A 20421-nucleotide genomic window follows, 5' to 3' on the forward strand; every position below is an offset into this window, starting at 1 on the left:
GTTATTTGTAACATTTCTGAACATGTTTGGTACAAAGAACTTTGATGCTACACATTTAATTAAAGTGCAGTAAAGCTCCACGAATCTTGTCCCCCACACGATATTTACATGGGCTTTGGTTTTTTAACAGGAGACTGTAAATTTGTAAAAGTGTTTTATTAGAAAACAAAATGCAACAGAGCAACAACTCAAACACAACAAGCAGGGATAAAGTGTGTGTGTGGTAAAAATATACCTTTGGAGTCTGCCCTTCGGAGGATTAAAACATTCTTGAAATGTCTACAAACAATCATGGACAGAAGAGTTGAGCGCCGGCTCCATCGTCATACTGTAAGAGCTGATATCTCGACTCGTGTCCAACCAGAAATGAGCTCCTATAGCTTTATGCACAGACTGACAATAACGATCCAGTATAAATTACATCCAGTATATACTGACAGTATGATGCGGAGCCTTCACGTCCGACTGTCCAATAACAGCATGTAGACAGTCTCCAGATTTTATGTACAAACCCACGTCTTTTGGGCCAAACAAAAAGGGGGCCGTAGAAAATTAAAATGCCTTCCTGTCACTTTACAGATTTTAAATGAGGACTAAGAATAGCCTAACAGGGAGTAAAACACTGAAAAGTCAAATGAAAACATTACAACAGGCCAGACGGCTCCTGGTGCTAACTCTGCACGCTGACGGTCCTTCTCCCAGCATGTGACTGACCAGACAGAAAACCTGGACAACATTGCTGCGAGTGGTTTACTCCGTGCTCCGACTCCGTCTGCGGTCGGCATGCTTGCTGTGTTCATTACTGGACTCTCGCTGATGACGGCTCTTCTCCTTGCTGCCGCTGCGCTTGTGAGATCTCTGTTCTCCGTCTCGCTCTCTCTCTCGGCTGTGTTCACGTTTCCTACTCTTCTCCTCTCCCCCACTTTTGTGCTTTCTTTCTCTGCTTCGGCTTCGACTCAACCTTTTGGACTTCCTGTCTTCTCTGTGTCTCTCCCTATCGTCTTTGTGCCTCCGCTCATCAGTCTCCCCCCTGCTCTTTCTCTCCCTGGACCTTTCCCTCTCTGTGCCTCTATCCTTGTGGTGATCTCGCTCTTTCCTCCTGCTCCGGTCCTCCCCCCCATCCCGGTCTTTGTCCCTGCGTTCGCTCCTCCGTTCTCTGCTGCCGCTGCAACTTCTTTTACGTTCTCGTCGGTCTTGGTTCCTATCTGTGCTGCGGGATCGCCGTCTTTCCCTGTCCCCTCTGTCCCTGTCTCTTCCCTCCCTCTCCTTTTCCTTCTCCTTCCTCTGACGATCACGCTCTCTCTCCAGCTCACGGTCAAAGTTTGGACCGTGACGTTCTTTTTCACGATGGTGGCTCCGGCTTCTCGACCGTTTGGGCGACCTTTTGGGGCTTGGTGATCGTCTCGGTGTCCTGATGAGAGGGAAACAGTTGATTTAACCTTTAAGTAAAACAAAGCAAAAAAAGTATTGTAAACATGCCTAACAAATTACCTGGAATGACTGTGCTCCCCTTGTTTCCCCGGCTCTGAGAAACTAGTCTCCTCCTCTGGTTCCTTCTGAGCCACCTTTCGCGGCCTCGCCTTCATTTGCTGGTCAATCTGTTTTTGTACAGGCACGGGGATTCGAGGAAACAGAGTGGAGAACCATTCTAGTTTGGTCAGGAATGAGCGCAGCATCTCCCCAACAGTCATCACACAGCCACCTCCTGCTTTTACATCAAGCTCCTGGAATCAAAGGATGAAAGAAAAAAAAAAACAAAGAAACTGTTTCAACACATTATTACAATCACTAAGATCACGTTGTCAAAACATGTGCTTTACATGAAAATGTAATTTGTGATGACCAAGTACTGAACCTTCACCTCTGTTCATCTAGCTTAATCTCTGATGTCAAACAATTAAATCGGGTCTGACTAATAACAAGAATAATAAACAGAGAAAACTATAAATTTACAAAAGGTTTTGACTCATCTAAGCTGTCTGGAATGTTCCTAGAGTCTGTGTTTACAGTATGAGCTTTAGAAATCACTTATTTAAGAACAAAACCCCTCTTTCATCTCTTTTAAAAACTGCGTCTTTGGGGATAAGGGAAGGAAATTGCCCACGGTGTAAGCAGATTAAAGCAAGTGGGTTAAAGCACTCCAGATGAATAGATGTCAACGTTATAAGGTAGAGAACAGCTGCTTTGCACTCACGCAAACCAACAGTGCTGAGATACAATATCCAATTCACCTGCTGCACAATGGGCATCTAAAGAAAAAAACAGGGGAATTAACCAGTTGTGTAGGATGTCACAGTGATCAGTTCAGTTATAATGCAACAGAACAGAAACGGAGGCCTGGTTGCACAATCTGGGACTGGATCATTTGATCCTTTTAAAACAAGAAATATGTAATAAAACAAGAATTTGTTTAATCTTATTTTTTTATACATAAACCTCAAATTTTGTTTTGTGCAACAAGTCCTGAAAAAACCCATAAAGAACAGATGGCATGCCTTATTATAAATGGGTAAATAAATGTATGTAGCATCACAGAGTACTTACCCTCGGAAAAAGCAAAAGTGAGCGAGTAATCTAGCTACTTGAGCTCAGTGGACACAAATTGGGGAACAATTAAGCCAAATGAAGGCAAAGGTGAAAAATCAGCTATGAGCATCACAAGGGTAGGAGATAAACTCGCAGCTTTTAATGTGGGGTGCTTGAATTAACATTTTATGCAGAGAATAAAATAAGTTTAAATTATTACCCGGGGCGACATACCTCCTCATCATCCATGAAGCCGTCGTACCACTCTAATAAATCGGTCGGGGGCTGAGTGTATCTGACAGAAAAAATCTTTTTGTAAGTATGCATACACACAAGCTCATAGTAGTAAAATCATCACATTTATGCTCGGATTAATACCTTATGTACATGAATCCAAGTGCTCTGATATAAGGAGAGTCTGTGTGGGTGATCAGACCCATCAGCTGTTTGCGTGTAAGCTTGAGAGTAAAGAGTTTGTACAGCAAACAGAAAGCAGTAGACACAATCCCACCAGTGCCAACTCCACGCACCTATTAGAAATAATTAGAGATGAAAACAAAATCTCTCCACATACAGTTCCTTGACACGCACTGAAAATTCCTTTTTCAACCATACTGAAATTATCCCTAATATTTTGTATTAGGAATAATTTTATTAGTGGCACGTAGAATCAGCAAACTTCCTTAGAATCTTCTTTGAATCCAATAAATGTAGAGCAACGAAATATGAGGAATATAAAAAGCACGTACTTCTCACTTACCCCTCCGCACATTCCAGTCTGGCCTGCTGTCTTTCTGCTTCCCTTTTCCCACGGCTCAACGTGAGTCACCTGAAAACACACAGAAAGCCTCGTTAAATTACTTCACACTACATTTATGAGGAGTTTTGTTAAATCAACCCCAGATACAAATTAAAACAGAAAAATTGTGCCAATTTTTCCTAAAATTCTCTAAAAAAAAATGCTTAAACTTTAAGGTCACACTTAGCATACAACTAGGTAACTTAACAAGCATTTTAAATATTTATTTTATAACTTTTTGACAAAAGGGAACAGTAAAATTAGAAAATGCTTGCAATATAAAGGTTAATATGTTTAACTGACTGAAGAAACATAATAAAACATATGCCTGTAAAGATCATCCAAAGGAGTTTCAAAGCATGACAAATGTGATGTCTTCCAGTATAATAAATGTAAAAATATATCAAATTGCCATAAAAGGTACAGTTTAAATAAAATAACAAACATATATAATATAGGTTTTTGTGGAAATCTATGGTTTAGTCTACAAAATTTGCACTTTTATTTGCGATCTATACCTAAATTAAAATCAATACGTTTAGTGATTGATCTGCGGTTATTTTATGAACTTCGTATATCTGTAATCATGGCTAGGGGGCCCTTTGGATGCAAGTCCCCAGAGGCCCCATGTTCCATACATGCAAAGATGTTGTGTACCTGACCTCACAGTAAGCTAACTAACGCCACCTATCGTCGCATAACTTGTTCGAGTCGTTAAAATACTTTAAAGTTAGCACAAAACATGTAATGTACCATTTTCTTCGCATTACGCGATTTGTGAGCATCTTTTCTAAAATAAAAATTGGCACCATCTGATAACGTTACAATTCACACTTCAACTGCAGTTTATATAATAAAGAAAAGCAGAATGAACGCGGTTCCAGCTAGCATGCGGGTTAGCATCAGCTAACACAAACGTTACCTTGAAATAGATTTCGTCCACAACTTCATGGTAGGTCTTCAGTTCATAGAGCTGAACTTTGAAATAGGGCGAAGAAAGCACATTTGTGAGAATCATTGGGTTAAGATTCATAGTTTTTTCGTTGCCCCACAGGGGCAGTACGTTTCCATGTTTGCCTGGCTTGGTGACGGCCTGTGTTGGTAATTGGTTTCCGACGTTAGCCATGTTAGCTGAATTCCGCTCCGCGAAGCTCAGTCTTCTCTTAGTGTATTTCTGACTACAGATCCATCAATTATACTTAACAAGTCATCGATTGTTCACGACCTCGCCCGTGTCGTTTGTGGCCTGAAAAAGTATCGGTAACTTCCCGCCGCCGACTTAGCTAAAGTGCTACTACTAAGAGGTGTGGGAACGGAACCGTAACGTTGGTGGTGCAGAATGGACGTATGGCTACTACAGGAAGTACGTCATAACAGCATTTGTCTATTTTTAAAATAAAAGCATATGCCCACTCACCAGTAGCTAAAATGAGTTTCCAATTGTGTAAATATTGTACACAAACGCGCGATAAATACTATTTACAATATAGCATATCCAACACTTATCACAAAAAGAATGTTTTGGGGTTTTTACATTAGTCAGCATTTACTTTGAAGGGTCACGTCACGCAGCTAACGGTTTAAAATTATTTCCTTTTGGCTCCGCGGTTCAGTTGGGCATTTCTCTAAAAATGTCCATTTCTTTAGGTTTACACTTTAAATACTACTACTAATACTAATAATAATAATAATAATAATAATAATAAGTGCGGGAGGGGAACCGTAATTGTCAATTGTTTTATACTTGGGGAGGGGGGCTGGGATGGGAATATGGGCCATTTTAATCTGTGAAGCACTTTGAGTTGCATTTTTTTGTATGAAAAGTGCTTTATAAATAAAGTTGATTTGATTTGAATAATAATCACTCAAATGATTAACCTATCACCTAATCTTTTTAAAATAAACTACAATGATTTAGATGTGTCAGTGAAAACAAACCGAAACCAAGAGCACAAACGTCATGTAGAAATAAGTATATTTTACATATACATTCAATATTGCACATTTATACAATAAGAAAAAATTCACTCCTTTCTAGAGTACAAAAACAAGCACAGATAAAATAGGATAAAATACATACAGAGGGTCTTCTGCAAAGTGTTTTACAAATCTAACAATTATGTTCAATTTTTTCTTTAAAACCAATGTGATTAGAGTTTTGTTGTCTCCTTTAAATAACCCAACTTACCTTTCCTATGTTCTAATCGCTAGATGTAAGACACTATTAAAATATACTTCAATAGGGGATGTTTTTATAGTAAGCATTTAAAAAACTTTTTACAGTTACAGGAATTACAAGCACTTTTTGATTTAATTACAAAACTTGACACAAGGCTCTCAAAGTGCAGTAAGGTTGGTGTATTACTCACATATTACTGACATGTGGGACACATGGTTCTGAGTTTGTGATTTTTACCAAATGGTGAGAACAAATAAAACACAGCACAAACAAAATGTTCTTGCAGAGCACTAAATGAACAAGTTACCTCAGAGTACAAAAAGTTTCATTGCAGCCTTCAGCTCCACTTTTTAAGCACTAGGGGGCTTTCATGACAAACAGATGCTGCGGGTCACATGATGTTGTTGCATAAGAGAAACAAAATCTTCTGGAATCAGATGGGAGTGAGCTCTTATGGCACATCCACACCCCAGCCTTGCAGCCACTTCGGGAAAACAGAGTCCTTACTTGAATCAGAGTTGTGCTCTCTAAAGCCTGCCGATCACCACCTGTTCAAAGGCTCCAGCTGTGACCCTGAAAAGAGAATGTCGTAGAGTGTTACATGACGGGAAATTTGGGTGTTTTGTTTTTGAGTGGAATTCTTTGATTAGTAACATGATTCTGATGTAAAATTTAATTTATTTGATCAAATAATACTTAGATGTTGGAGGTTCAATGTGTGAATCAGATATGGAGGATTTTAGTACTTTTTCCACAAATATTTATCATAGTTCATTTTCTCCTGGTGCGGTCTGTGACACCCACAGCCAGTCGTTACACAATCACACCCACCTCATGTGCTGGCTTCCTAAAGCTGTACTCCCACCAGGACCAACAAACAAGCTGAGCCCCTCCTCTGCAGCACAAACACATTAGAAATATGAAAACTGATCATCACGGCACAACTGACAACAAATCTGCCAAAGTTTTAAACAGCTCCGATTAAAATAAAACATTGTTTTTAAGGGATAAATGGCAGTAAAACACTTGGTGCAGGGTTGAATATTTATAAATGGTGTGTTTTGACACCTCAAAGTAATTTGATCCTACTGCTAACATGCTAAGTAACTTTCCACACCAGGATTAGATGTACACACCCTCCGCACTGGAATCCAAGAAGCCATGGCTGAAGTCCTGGCCCTGCAGGATTTTCTCTATTATGTCATCAGCGTCCACCCTGGTGGCGTCAACTCTCTTCAGTTGATTCTCCATTGAGTCTTGTTTTACCGGACGTCTATCAGAGAAACAGAAATAGGCTTAAAACTGCAAGTGTGCTGCTAAATCAAAACAATTACATGACATGAGAAAATACAATTTAAAAACAAACTTTTAGATAATATGTACTGTTTAAAACGAGTGACTTTTGTCTATGATTAGGAAACGGAAATGCATTTTTGAATTTATTAGATTTAGATATGACTCTTTAGCACAAAAAATACCTGTAACATCTTAAACTAAATAATTCTGTTTTTGTGTCTGAAACTGATTTGTATCAGCCTTGCAAGCCTTCCTGTATATGTACGCAGAGCAAAATCGTTTTGCTTCATTAGCTGCCCGTCTAGATTTCTAGATTTGTATACGAATCCAGACTGATTGTGAGCGTCACCTGAAAGCCTTTTTGGGTGTAGAGGGGTTTTCAAATGGATGATAGCAGGTCGCAGATACAGTGGAGGTCGGCCTGCTCTCCTTACCCCCCCCATCCTCCTGCTGATCGCTGGGCTCGATGCTGCCGATGCCCGTGGAAGCAGAACCCTCGGAAACGTTTCGTCGATGGCGCAGATCTGTTGAGCTTGAGTGGTTTGAACTATACCCTAAACACAGTAAAGGGATAAATGAGAAGACGTGTTATACAATTATTGTTATGATTGTTTTTTTTTTAAGAATTAACATATCAAAGTGTTATCACCTGAAATTTTTGAAAGCTGGCTTGTGTGGCTGGGTGTTCTGGAGTGACCGTATGACAGCAGCTCGTCTGGGACCGATGTGGACTTTCTTGGAGATTCTTTAAAAATAAAAAAGTTTGGAACGGAGATAAAACAAAGCAAATACTATTATGTATGTTAGGTTAATTGTAAGTCGGTTATGATAATGGTGTATACAAAAAAATTAATTAATTAATTAAACATTTTGCCTCAAATTTTAGTGTCATTCACAGAACAGAACAAACACTGGGTGGTAGTAAATTAGATGCAATCCTTTTTTAATGTCTTGATTCACTTTTCTTTCAACTCATCTCGATAACTCCTGAATAAAACATCAATATAAATGAAAGGTGTGGAACACTCATTTAATGAATACATTTGCTGTGGTGTCTAGAAGGAATGAATGTCTTGTAAGTCGTTTTCAGGGGGCAAAAAAAAACCAAATAAAAAATAACGGTGCACTATTTCCAGGAACTAGAAGTGGGCCACATCACAGCTGATCTTCAGACGGCAGGTTTTGGAGTTATATTTCCTGATATTTGGACATCTCACCTTGGACTGGACAACAGCAACATGACTCCACCACTGACTTGCAATGTTGATATTTTATTTCCACAAATAAATAAATACATAAATAAATAAATGGAGGAGTTCTGCCATGTGGTGAAGTTGCTAATGCTAAAAGTTAGCTTCTAATGGCAGAGACATCCTTTGCTGTTTCCTGGATGCTAAAACAGCAACAGCATTCCTGTTCCAAGTCAAGATGGTTGAGTCAATGTATGTCAGACGTTGATCTAGGCTATTAAAATCCTAGAGTTTCACCGTCTATTTTCTATCAGAAGCTAAAGCAGGAGATGGGTGTAAATTGCCTATATTTGTAGAACTACTGCTTAGGGTTCGCCATCACCCCAAGACACTTCACAACACAATCAGTCATCCACACATTCACACACGGGTGGGGATGAGCTAAAATGTAGCCACAGCTGCCCTGGGGTGCACTGACAGAGGTGAGGCCTGCTGAACACTGGCAAGACCGGTCCCTCCGACCACCACCAGCATGCAAGGTGGGATAAATGTCTTGCCCAAGGACACAACAGCAATGTTCCAATTACTGAACAACCCTCTCTACCTCCTGTGCTACTACTTGGTGTAGGAGACTATCTTCATGTTCAGCCTTCGTGAAAACTCAGAGTGACCAATTATAATCAGAAATAACATTTAATTAAAGTTTTTCTTAGTTTTCCACACCTTTAAAGGGAAAGAGTTTAAAATATTTTTGAAAAAAACATTAATAAATTATAAATAAAATATATTTTTATTACTAAGAACTTAGTGAAAAAAATCAATGATAACATTTCTCTGAATTAAGCAATAACTAAACCCATATGGTGCATGTTTACACACCAGTGACAGAGAGGGAAGTGTGTACGTCTCCTTTCCTGTCCTCAAGGAGTCCCTGTGCTCCCGCCTGTGGGATTCCCAGAGTCATGGCTGTAGACGGAGGTCTAAATAAGAATCAGAAACCAGTCATACAACTTGAGAGCATAGCAGAATTTAGGGTTGTTGGTAAGATACCTTATTCAGCTGGATCATAGGGGTGAATCCCAACAACCAACTCGTTTGCCTTGTTAATCATTTTCCGTAAACATTTATGTAAAGCAGAGACTCCAGATTTTATTGAATTGTATAATAATTTTAAGTCAAAAAAGCAAACTGCAAATTAAGATAAATATGCATTACTTTGCTGCAAAGGTTCCCGTTTCCGAGGTGGAGTTTAAGGTCTGTGTGACTAATTCTGTCCATAACAAACCTGAAATAGTCTCCAAAAGGAACTTTCTATGACTAACCCCTGGTTTGTTTGATCAAGGTTACTACTGGTTACAGTGTGAGGACTTATGTGAGGCTCGTTTTAAGGTTAACACACACTGATAAAAAGACAATTACCTTTGTTTCTTGCAAGTTGGAAAACTAAAGACAAACGTTTGGGTTTATCATAAACACACAAAGGGAATTGATACTTAACACAAATTCCCTTGAGGTGAACTCACTCTGTTGTTACAACGTGATGGATTGTGTTTTAGTGTCAAGACTCCATTAGAGAGTCTTGTTAAACCAAACCCAACATTACCTAAATGGGTTGAACTCGTGCTTTTCTTGTAAAATCTAAATTCCTGCAAAGTGATGTAAAGCATCTGCTTGCAGTGAAGATAGACCCTCCCTACGGAGCGGGTAATACCATGTGGGATGAATGACTACGCTCCGATGTCGCCATGGCAGCAGCTTGTTTATTCTTACAGTAAACAGGAAGTGAAAAAATGAAGGAAACCTTTAGGAAGCGTACGGTTTGAAGATAGCACTGATTTTGCCAGCTGTTACATCACATCTTCAAACACTTACTTTGTATATAAATAAGTAGAAAATATGACCTCTGACCTAAGATCACATCTCAGCTTGTCTCAACAAATGAGGTAGGGCTGATTAACGATTGGCGTTATTAGCTCTCAGATAAAATCACGATAGAAGTTACGATGTGGGAGTCTGTGATAAAAGATGGGTGTGTTTTCATTTAGGTGGCAGACAGAAGGTGGTGAGATCACTTTCCTCTGTGGCTAGTGATGCTTTCTATACTGGAAACACTACGGTTTCTTTGTAAACAAACAAGAGAAATTTCATAAAGTAATGAAATAACTTAAATGTGATTTCAAAACTTTTGTTTTTACGTTTTAAAGCAGGGGTCTCCAGACATGAGCTGCGTGGCAATGACGACCTACGACAGAGACAAAAACAGTGTATGAGACATGCTCTCCATTTCTCTCGTTTCGCAACAATTCTGCTGAAAATTCCTGTGGCACAGCGAGAACTAAGCATGCATCAAATACGTTTCCACGGCTCAGGCGGCTCATCACATCGCAGGCTCAGACATGTGGGGCAGTAGTAGCTCAACAGGATGAGTGGGTTGTAAGGTAATCGGAAGGTTGCCGGTTCGATCCTGACTCCGGACAGAGAATTCTGCTGTTGTGTCCTTGGGCAAGACACTTAACCCACGTTGCCTGCTGGTGGTGGTCAGAGGGACCGGTGGCGCCTGTGCTCGGCAGCCTTGCCTCTGTCAGTACGCCCCAGGGAAGCTGTGGCTACATCGTAGCTCATTCCCATTAGTGTGGGATGGATGAATGATACACTGTAGAGTAAAGCGCTTTGGAGTCCTTACTCTGAGAGGCGCTATACAAGTGCGGGTCATTTATCATGTATCATGTTTCGTCTCAAGATATTCAGCGTTTTCATCATTAAACTATCAAACAGAAAAGTGCCCACTAGGGAGCGTGAGAGCAAGAAGACTTTCTAAGATGTCACGCAGTCCTTATGCTAGTCCTGATTCCGTTAAAAACAAAGTTTATTTACAACCATACCTTGAGAATTGAGTTGTCCTGTCTGGTGTTTTTGGTGTCATACCCCTCCAAGAGACACCGCCGTACAGTGCTGCGAGACCCAGCAAACTCTGACAGGTTCAAGTCAGCAAAGCCCAGCTGCACAGAGAGAAATTTTTGATAGTCAAAAGTGGCAACTTTTGCTATTTTTTTTATCACCTTAGTATGTTTGTGCATAAATGATCAAGTTACAGTGGCGTCCCCAGGAGGTGGGCAGGAGGGGCATGGCCACCCCTGGAAAATTGTTGGACACCTCGCTGTACCCCCTGGGAAGACCACCCCCAACCCCCTTTAATAAATCACACTAATCTTCTTTAATAATAAATGTGAAAGACTATAAATACAATTATTTGAATAAATACATTATTTTATAAATCACAAATTAAATATTTAAGTATCTAATTGAGACTCACCATTTTTAAAAAATAGCTTTTGTGGATGCTTTTATTGAAGCAGGCAAATTAAACTGTTTTAAAAACCCTAAACAATTAAATTATTTTGAAAAGAAAAACTGTGAAATTTGGTCTTTTTTCAGAAATGGTAGTTTTTCTCAAACTTTAGACAAATGTGTAGTCTAATTGTATGTAATGCACATCTACAGGCTAAACCCTCCCAGAGTTACCACGAGGACCAATTTGGTGTGCCACCCCAAAATTGTCCACTGGGCCCCTATGACATATTTCTGTGGGCACCACTGTTACATTATAGAAATGTGGTGTTGAAAGACAGTCTAAAACAAAAAATTACTTAATTCTTATGTTAAGTAAAGTTATTGTTTAACAGAGTTAATCATTTGACTTCCTGAATTTTAAACCAGTAAACAAAGCTGGGAAGCAGTAAAACACCAGTGGACTGGTTTCTCACACATAACCTCTCTGAACCTGTTGTGAACGGCTTTGTTCACAACAAGTTTAACAACAGAGGAGCAAGCTCACCTTCGCAAAAGACTTTCCACCTTTCAATTCCTGGAATGAAAAAAGATCCATTAGAATTAATTACATAACCCAATACCCATAACTCCTTGCAGTGTTCAGGTTACCAGTTAACAATATGTTCTAGATGTGCAAACAGTTTCTAAAATATTCAGGCCAACGTAGACTTTGCTATGTGAGAGCTGCTACAATTTGTTGTGTTGATGAAGCAGAAAAGAAGAAGAAAGTACCTTGCGCACGGACACTCTGCACACACAGGGGTCCAGCACTCCTGTCCCAGCATTGGCACTCATCTTACAAATAAAAGAAAACCTCTTTTTCCAATAAACACAGTTGGCCTGCACAGGCTTCCTGTCAGATGAGGACAAACGGACACACATCACGCCCAGTTGAGCCAACATATGAAGACTCTTTGAAGTATGAATAAAGAAGTGGCAAAAGCACCTTTTGGTGTCAAAATGCATATATTCTAATATGTTCTTTTAGAAAAGATTAACCATGTCACTTTGATCCTCAGGAGTCTGGCTTAAAGTTTGCTGTTTTCTTTTTTGAGTGACGTTTCCATTTTCTTCCTGAGCTTGTTTGGGTTTTCACCCGAGTGGCTGCCTGTCCGTGTGTTGATGCAGTTAAAGACTGATGACTTTCCAGTAAGAACCACTCCAACCTAATGTTTCCTAAGACAGGAATTCATTTATAGTAAATTCTAAGAAAGGTTGTAAAGAATCGTTTCTGAATTAATAAATCAATGTTAAGTTCTTGCCACGTGGGCTAAATTTTAACAGTTGTTCCCTGCATGTTGGTTGAAATGTTTTTTTAGATATCACTTCACAGCTGGAACACACAGATGTTAAGATTTCAAACCTACTAACTACTTGTGATTGTTTTGTAAGCACGTTACACACGTTCACTACTTTTACTGTCTGTTTGACACATTTTCTTGCATATGTTGCACTTTTGAATTTAAGTAATCAGAATGAGGGAAAAGCTATAATGTGCTGAAACTATGTTAACTCAACAGAAATTGGGTCTGGTGTTCCTGGAGTGACTCGTGCGAAAAAAGCAACCAATCTGTGTTTCTAGCATCCTTTTTTTTCTCCAACTCAAGTAAAACCAACTAAACTAAATCTGGTTTAAAGTATAAATTGGTCGTGAGTAGTTTTTTCTGTGTACGTTTTGAGCTATAAATAGAAAAAAAACTTACCGAGACGACTCATCGGAAAAGCCTCCGTCTACGAGTCTCACTTTACAAAATAAGACTCCGTTCACAAAAGGAACCGAAGACAACTCCTCCAAGTCCACGTCTATTCTGAATTTAAACTTCTTTTTCTTCATGAGGATGAAAGACATGCTGGCTAGTGCTGAGGAGTTGGAAAGCTGCAGAATCCTCTCTCACCTCGGTTCAAACACTTTTCCGTCACACCCACTGAAAAAACACCGCTCGCGACGTCACACGAACCCCGTGATTTGATTGGAAGGAAGGCTCAGTGAATAAGGAAATCAGATGCTGTTGTGTTTGGCTTTGAGAAGTAAAGAATATGTTTCTGTTGTGCCAACATGTTCAAATGTTTACCCAACCGGCATTTCTCATGTGATCATGGGGTCAAATAAGGGAATTTACATTTTATGATCAACAGTAAATGTTTATTTCAAGGGGTAAACAGAATCAATAAGAATATCACAAAACCGGAGGTTTTTATTCTTATTCAACAAGATCTATGAATAACAACAACCAGCTCACACAAAGGAACTTCAAACTCCCGAATGGCATTTAAAAACCCAGAACAGCAAATGTAGTGTCACCAAAAGCTTCTATAAACCTCAAATTTAAAACCTTTCAGTGGATTATTCTCACACAGCCAGACTTACTCATCCCATATCTTCTGCATATACTGAGAGCCAGTTTTGTGAGTACCTACACATTTACAAAAAAGTGTGTGTGTGTGTGTGTGTGTGTGTGTGTGTGTGTGTGTGTGTGTGTGTGTGTGTGTGTGTGTGTGTGTGTGTGTGTGTGTGTGTGTGTGTGTTAATTTATTTTTTTGTAAATGTGTGGGTACATATATAGGAATATATATTATTTCTGCTCTTGAGTTTTGTCTGTTGTTGTGATGAAACACTTTCCTCTACTGGAGGAGTGCGGTACTGTCCAGTAGAGATAGCTAAAGTCATTCTCCCTGTGCTGACACGTCCTTCTAGATAAACAGATTATGTAGTTCCTCTGTCATGCAGTTTTACACACTGCAAAGGAAAGCGTGTCATTTAAAGAGTCGAGTTTGCTTTTGTAAGCATATAACGGTTTATGCATTGAAATAACTCCGATCAGAGACATTTATTTATTTATTTAGTCGTTTATTTATTTATTTATTTCACCACTTTTCCCGTACACACGCGCGCGCGCAGCCACGCGCAGCCGTGGCTCCGCCCACAACCACTGCAGTTCCTCACAAGCGCTGTGGACTGAGCGTCCCTCTGCAAAATACTCAAACGCCCAAGCCTTTTGTCATTGTTTACGTGTGGATTACGCGGTGGATTAATGAACGATGGACAATATGGATTAATAATCGGATTAATGCTTTGCAGCACGGCTCGTCTGTACGCTGCTTCCACATTAGCTCTGCGATGTTTCAGGCGCTGCGGACGGCGTTACTACCGCGCGCTGGTTGCAGCTTCTGGGATGCCGACAGTGAGCGCTCCTACCAGGAGCTGTTTGATAAACTCGACACCAACAATGATGGCAAGGTGGATGTGGCTGAGTTACGAGCGGGCCTTAAGAAGATGGGGATGTTCCGCCACGGTGCTGCACAGGTAACTCGAAGCAAAGGAATCCTGCTCGCCTGTAACAGATATGAGTTCCAAGTCCACCGTCTCAGTTCGACTATCGTATAACTTCCTACAACTGAGACCTGGACTCATTTCACTTTTCTTTCTCTCTCCTCTCTGCAGAAGATTGTTTTAACTGGAGACCAGAACCAGGATGGCTGTTTGGACTTCACCGAGTTCACCAAATATCTGAAAGACCATGAGATGAAGCTGCGGCTGACGTTCAAGAGTCTGGACAGGAACAACGACGGTAGAGAAGAGAAGGCTTTTACTTCATGCCTTTTGCTTAAAATTTGCACCATCATTTGGTGAATTTGTTTGTGTGCGTCAGGGCGCATCGATGCCTCGGAGATCCAGCAGGCGCTTGCAGAACTGGGCATAGAAATCAACAGGGAGGCTGCTCAAAAGATTTTGCAGAGGTTTGACCACTTCCATTCAAAAGTCGGTGCTTGCATTTTCCACATGCATCCGTCATACATTTGTTATATGCATATAGTGCAACATATTTAGCCTAAAGATGTTGTGTCCATCCATCCTCAGCATGGACATCGATGGGTCCATGATGGTCGACTGGAATGAGTTTAGAGAACACTTCCTGCTCTACCCTGCCTTCAACCTGGAAGAAATCATTCGCTACTGGAAACACTCCTTAGTAAGGCTCAGAAACACTCTTATGGGCAGTGGAACCATCCCATGCCCTGTCCTCCTCATGCGTCAGATATGATAGATTTTCTCTGCAGCAGCTTAAACTAAACAAGATAATCAGGTCACAGAAGTACACGTTGTTTCTCTCACCTCTTATGGCTAGTTATGGCATCCAGCTCCATACTATCAGAGCAAAGACAGTTTTTTTTTACCTCCCTCCCTCTCAGGAACTGTTTTGCTTTAGGAAAAACATCAGATCTGTTGATCTGAAACAGCTAAAGAGTGCAAGGTGAGGGTTCAGAGAGCTCAGTGGTTTCACAGGAAGTCCTAACCAGAGGGGAACGAGTTCAAATCATAAAGCAGATGTGTTTTAGCTGTTACATTTAGATTTTTATGTGTATTTATAATGAGTACCTTTGATAAAGTGTTGTCGTGTATCATCTTTCTGGTTGTTGAAGGTCATGTAAATGTTGTCTGGCATGACTATGCACGAGCAGCTACTGAACTGTGAAAACAGCAAGCAGAAGTAGTTGACTATGTAACTCTTATCTTTATGTGGGGAAGCCTGAATCATTCAGATCAGTAAATATTTGGCAGGAACAGACTGATACTTTGTAGTTCTAACAGGAATATTTATGCTAATGTGTGGGAATTCTGTTAACTCTGCGTGAAGTCCTGCTTGTTTAATCTCTAGGTGCTGGATATAGGAGACAGTCTTTCCATCCCGGACGAATTCACAGAGGAGGAGAAGAGCTCGGATGTCTGGTGGAAGCAGCTCGTTGCAGGTGCAGCAGCAGGCGCCGTCTCCCGCACTGGCACCGCCCCCCTGGACAGACTCAAGGTCTTCATGCAGGTGAAGACGTGAAGGTTACACAGCGATAGGTACAGTGTGAAACAATGTGGCTAAGCTTCTGTGTGTTTACGTCACAGGTTCATTCATCCAAAACCCACAGGATCAATCTGATTGGAGGCTTCAGGCAGATGATCATGGAGGGTGGTCTGATGTCACTGTGGAGAGGAAATGGAATCAATGTTTTAAAGATCGCGCCTGAGACGGCCATCAAATTCATGGCTTATGAACAAGTCCGAAGCTTTAAATCAAACTTTTTCCTACATATGATTGTAGATACTGTTCTATAAGACAGTTAGCGGCTGTATGTACAGATGTTCTATCTTTTACAGTATAAGAAGCTGCTGTCATCAGAGGGAAAGAAGATTGAGACACATAAGAGGTTTATCGCCGGCTCTATGGCTGGAGCCACAGCACAGACGGCCATCTACCCAATGGAGGTAGGAATCCACCTGTCGCCTCCTGGGATGAGAGAAAAGTGAAAAGGGGTCATTTTTTTGTGCTTCTTGTCTTTCAGGTGCTAAAAACTCGCCTGACCTTGAGGAAAACTGGCCAATATGCAGGAATGTTTGACTGTGCAAAGAAGATCCTGAGGAAGGAGGGAGCCATTGCTTTCTATAAGGGCTACGTTCCAAACTTAATTGGCATTATTCCCTACGCTGGTATAGACCTCGCTGTTTATGAGGTACGAGACGAAGGAAGCCTCCTCCGGTGTTGCTTTTTTCATTTGCTGTTTTAGATCCAGAATGAAACCTTTTCGTTGCTCTTAGACTCTAAAGAACACCTGGTTGTCGTATCACGCCAAAGACTCGGCTAACCCTGGAGTTCTGGTGTTGCTGGGTTGTGGGACCATCTCCAGTACTTGTGGCCAGCTGGCCAGCTATCCTCTCGCACTCGTACGCACACGGATGCAGGCGCAAGGTAAACGCAGACGGACATTTACACTACAGCTAAAACTATCCTTCTACAGTTTCCTGTTAGCATGTAGCTAAAAGGTTTTATTTGACCTGGATGTTAAATCTCATTAATTAGACTGATTCCTTGAAGGATAAATGAGCCCTTTAGCTTAAAAAATTTACTTTTCAGCCATGATTTTAAAGCTTTTTCTTCGCGAGCTACTTCCATCCAGCTCCATTATGTTTTATTTTACTGTTTGGTATTTTCAGTTCATGTTACCATTTGAAATAAATATTTTAATCATGCTTTTGTTACATTTAGCTTCACATTCAAACTCATTTCTGTCATTTAAATATAAAAATTTTAATCATGAATCTTATTAACCATTTATCCAGTGTTTAAATCAAAACTAAAAGTTTATCTGCTTCTTTCTTCCAGTTATTTATTAGTTATTTTTTATAACACTTAACAATAAGGGTCCCTTTATTAATGTTACTCAGTGCATTATTAAGCATTAATAAACAAAGAGTCCCTTTGTAGCCACCACAGCTACGCTGGGGTCACACACACACACACACACACACACACACACACACACACACACACACACACACACACACACACACACACACACACACACACACACACACACACACACACACAGACTTCCGGCTGCTCCTCACTCAATCCTCGTAGCTCATCGGCGTTCCAGGATCTCACCGGTCCAGTCGAGTTCACGTGGATGAAGACGCCTCCTCCACGTCTGCCACCTGTATATGTAAAGGAGGCCATCTGATTTTTGATGCACCTCAGCTGTGGTTGTGCACGTTCTCGCTGTCATGTTTGTTCTCTGCTGCCCCACAGACCTGCACGTCCCAGCGCACCGCCACACCCTTTATAAACGTTCCTGGTATTGTTAACTATTACCTGTCCTCAAGGTTAGGACAACGGGTTGGGGTGGGTCTTCTTAGCATCGCATTACATAATATGGTTAAGCAATGTTAATACATTATCTAATAGTTTATTAATGCTTAATAATGCACTAAGTAGCATTAATAAAGGGACCCTTATTGTAAAGTGTTTCCCCTTTTTTTTTTGCATATCTATTTATTTTAGGGACAGCAGTAGCTCAAGAGGTAGAGCGGGTTGTCCAGTAATGCAAAGGTTGTAGGTTAAATCGCAGCTGCCACCAGAAAATGCTGTTGTTGTGTCCTTGGGCAAGAAACTTAAACCGCCTTGCCTGCTGCTGGTGGTTGGATGGGCCGGTGGTGCTAGTGCTCGACAGTCTTGCTTGCACCAGTGCGCCCCAGGGCATCATCATCACCAGCATGTGCGGAAGCGCCTTGGGGGGGTTGTAGAACCCTAAGAAGGCCCTATAAAAAACAGGCCATTTCCCATTTTGACCTTCTTCTGAGAAGAGTGCTTTTATTATCATCCTATAAAAAAAACAAGTTATAAATTATCTTCTTAGTTGCTTGTTTCAGTCATTTTGTATGTGTGTGAATTAGTCCCTATTTTTGATTTTCTGGTTACAAATCACTGGAATAAAACTCAAAATAGGTTCTTCATTAAGTCAAACTTCTGTTTATATCTGAGTAGAAACTAAAACAAGACTTAAGACATAATTGCGCCAGAGATCCCATCATCAAAAAGTATTATAAACTTGTTTAGTACACTTTCCGATCTGCACAGTGTGTCAGTATTAGAACATGAAGCACAGACATGCGGGCTGCACATGTAACTGAGTGTTTTTGTTCCTGCAGCGTCTCTGGATGTGTCAGACCAGCCCTCCATGAGCTCCTTGTTGAGGACAATCGTAGCCAAAGATGGCTTCTTTGGGCTCTATCGTGGCATCCTGCCAAACTTCATGAAAGTCATCCCTGCTGTCAGCATCAGTTATGTGGTTTATGAGTACATGAAGACTGGCTTAGGAATCTCAAAATAAGCGTGAACAAAAAGAGGATCATTTAGTGTTTTATCAGACTTGGAAAAAAGCCTGCAAATAAAAAAAATTCCAAAACGACAGACGGACATCCAACGTAAAGAGCATGACTTCATCGGACGGAAGGCTGTATGGTTTTTTTAGAGCTGCCTGCCAGTAGTGTTTTAATCAGTTGTGGTGTGCATGCTTCTTTTATTATCCTAAAGTTGCACATAACACACTCTCTACTTTTACACTTTGTCCCAAACAATAGATGACACACACACACACACACACACACACACTTCTGAGGCTACATAATAGTAAAAAAACACAACATTATATATTTAGTTTCAATGTTTTCCAGGTAATGACTGTGACAGGAAAAGTTTGTCTTAACGGAAAACTATTTTCTGTGTGGAAAATAGTCACCTGCCACATTTGTGTCAGAATGAGAAAATCAACACTGTCTGAGTTTGCACACGTCTAAACACTGGAGACAGGATTTTACACTTTTTAGTTTTAAAACGACTTGTTTTACAGGACTGCAAATGTTCAGGTGGTAGCTGCTGGTTTTAAAAACAACACATTTTTCTAACGGTGGAACAATGCCTGTGTGTGTGTGTGTGTGTGTGTGTGTGTGTGTGTGTGTGTGTGTGTGTGTGTGTGTGTGTGTGTGTGTGTGTGTGTGTGTGTGTGTGTGTGTGGGTGTGTGTGTGTGTGTGTGTGTGTGCGCACGCACACGTGTGGGTGTGTGGGTGCGTGTGTGTGTGCAAAGACATGCATGTTGTGCAATGTGAAAATAACTCACCCCATATTCTTTGTGATCATTTAATTGTGCCTTACAGCCTCTTGATGCAAATCTCTGCGATGAGTTTTTTAGCTGCATATACTGTTTTAATGTACTGTACGTTTTCAGTTAAGCTTATTTATTGGACTGACTGATTAAAAACTGTTATAACAGGTCCGACTGAAAATACCTGCAAAGACCACATTCTTGTCACGTGTCTCTTCTTTGAAACAGATGATTTAAAATGGGATTTTTACTATTTAAAGAGGACAGTGAGTGGTTTCTCTTTACATTTCTGATCAGCAGTTTGAATGAGACCCAAGCTGTTTTTATTCAGAGTTAATATTATTTATGTTTTCTGAAATCTGATGTAGACAAATGACTTTATATGCATGTTTGAAATCACTAATGTCTTTAATAATAAGCATGGATTTGTTGAGTTGAGAAGTTGCTGTTGTTAAGTTAACTGCGGGAGAAAAAGGTGAGGAGTCGAACGAAGCAAAACTAGTTATTAATGTGTTTACAGAAAGGAAACCCAATAGAAACGTAGGCAGCTAATTTTGCATTTGGAGGTTCTGGTGACTTCTTGCTTATAAGTGGTAATTTCTGTTTTTTTACAGTGACTGTTCATTGGTGTAACAGGTTTTCTACTTGTCTCATGGATAAATAAAAAAACTCA

At 40.4% G+C, this 20421-nt stretch overlaps 3 protein-coding genes across 3 annotated transcripts; 1 reads left to right on the forward strand and 2 right to left on the reverse strand.

Moving 5' to 3' along the window:
• Positions 1-139: 139 nt before the first annotated feature.
• On the reverse strand, positions 140-4668 carry prpf38b (pre-mRNA processing factor 38B). The gene is made up of 6 exons (XM_015957118.3): positions 4248-4668; positions 3287-3355; positions 2905-3056; positions 2761-2821; positions 1492-1724; positions 140-1411 (listed from the first exon to the last, which is right to left on the reverse strand). The coding sequence occupies exons 1-6, from the start codon at positions 4449-4451 to the stop codon at positions 751-753; spliced, it is 1380 nt and encodes a 459-aa protein (XP_015812604.1). The 5' UTR covers positions 4452-4668; the 3' UTR covers positions 140-750.
• Positions 4669-5283: 615 nt separating this feature from the next.
• LOC107384081 (EEIG family member 2) lies at positions 5284-13292 on the reverse strand. The gene is made up of 11 exons (XM_015957120.3): positions 13024-13292; positions 12053-12173; positions 11826-11855; positions 10873-10989; positions 10186-10232; positions 8870-8970; positions 7450-7545; positions 7150-7354; positions 6641-6777; positions 6336-6399; positions 5284-6077 (listed from the first exon to the last, which is right to left on the reverse strand). The coding sequence occupies exons 1-11, from the start codon at positions 13167-13169 to the stop codon at positions 6032-6034; spliced, it is 1110 nt and encodes a 369-aa protein (XP_015812606.1). The 5' UTR covers positions 13170-13292; the 3' UTR covers positions 5284-6031.
• A 944-nt stretch (positions 13293-14236) lies between these two features.
• On the forward strand, positions 14237-19147 carry LOC107384082 (mitochondrial adenyl nucleotide antiporter SLC25A24). Its single transcript, XM_015957121.3, has 10 exons — positions 14237-14624; positions 14763-14889; positions 14971-15058; positions 15180-15291; positions 15979-16137; positions 16215-16367; positions 16467-16574; positions 16652-16819; positions 16905-17055; positions 18795-19147. Exons 1-10 carry the CDS (start codon positions 14439-14441, stop codon positions 18974-18976), a joined length of 1434 nt encoding a protein of 477 aa, XP_015812607.3. The 5' UTR covers positions 14237-14438; the 3' UTR covers positions 18977-19147.
• Positions 19148-20421: the final 1274 nt, after the last annotated feature.

Source organism: Nothobranchius furzeri, chromosome 11, assembly GCF_043380555.1.
Source record: "Nothobranchius furzeri strain GRZ-AD chromosome 11, NfurGRZ-RIMD1, whole genome shotgun sequence".
NCBI classification, from domain to species: Eukaryota; Metazoa; Chordata; class Actinopteri; order Cyprinodontiformes; family Nothobranchiidae; genus Nothobranchius; species Nothobranchius furzeri.

Bases quoted from the DNA above. Each gene is read 5' to 3' on its own strand.
- prpf38b (XM_015957118.3), bottom strand. From the start codon at position 4,451: ATGGCTAACGTCGGAAACCAATTACCAACACAGGCCGTCACCAAGCCA. The intron at 2,822-2,904 runs GTATTAATCCGA...TTTTTCTGTCAG, and splicing joins CTTGGATTCATGTACATAAG to ATACACTCAGCCCCCGACCG. The intron at 1,725-2,760 runs GTATGTCGCCCC...CTTTGATTCCAG, and splicing joins GCTTCATGGATGATGAGGAG to GAGCTTGATGTAAAAGCAGG.
- LOC107384081 (XM_015957120.3), bottom strand. From the start codon at position 13,169: ATGTCTTTCATCCTCATGAAGAAAAAGAAGTTTAAATTCAGAATAGAC. The intron at 12,174-13,023 runs GTAAGTTTTTTT...CTCATCTGACAG, and splicing joins TTTTCCGATGAGTCGTCTCG to GAAGCCTGTGCAGGCCAACT. The intron at 8,971-10,185 runs GTAAAAACAAAA...ATTCTTATTTAG, and splicing joins GGAGACCCCTGCTTTAAAAC to ACCTCCGTCTACAGCCATGA.
- LOC107384082 (XM_015957121.3), top strand. From the start codon at position 14,439: ATGTTTCAGGCGCTGCGGACGGCGTTACTACCGCGCGCTGGTTGCAGC. The intron at 16,138-16,214 runs GTGAAGACGTGA...TTTACGTCACAG, and splicing joins GACTCAAGGTCTTCATGCAG to GTTCATTCATCCAAAACCCA. The intron at 16,820-16,904 runs GTACGAGACGAA...CGTTGCTCTTAG, and splicing joins TAGACCTCGCTGTTTATGAG to ACTCTAAAGAACACCTGGTT.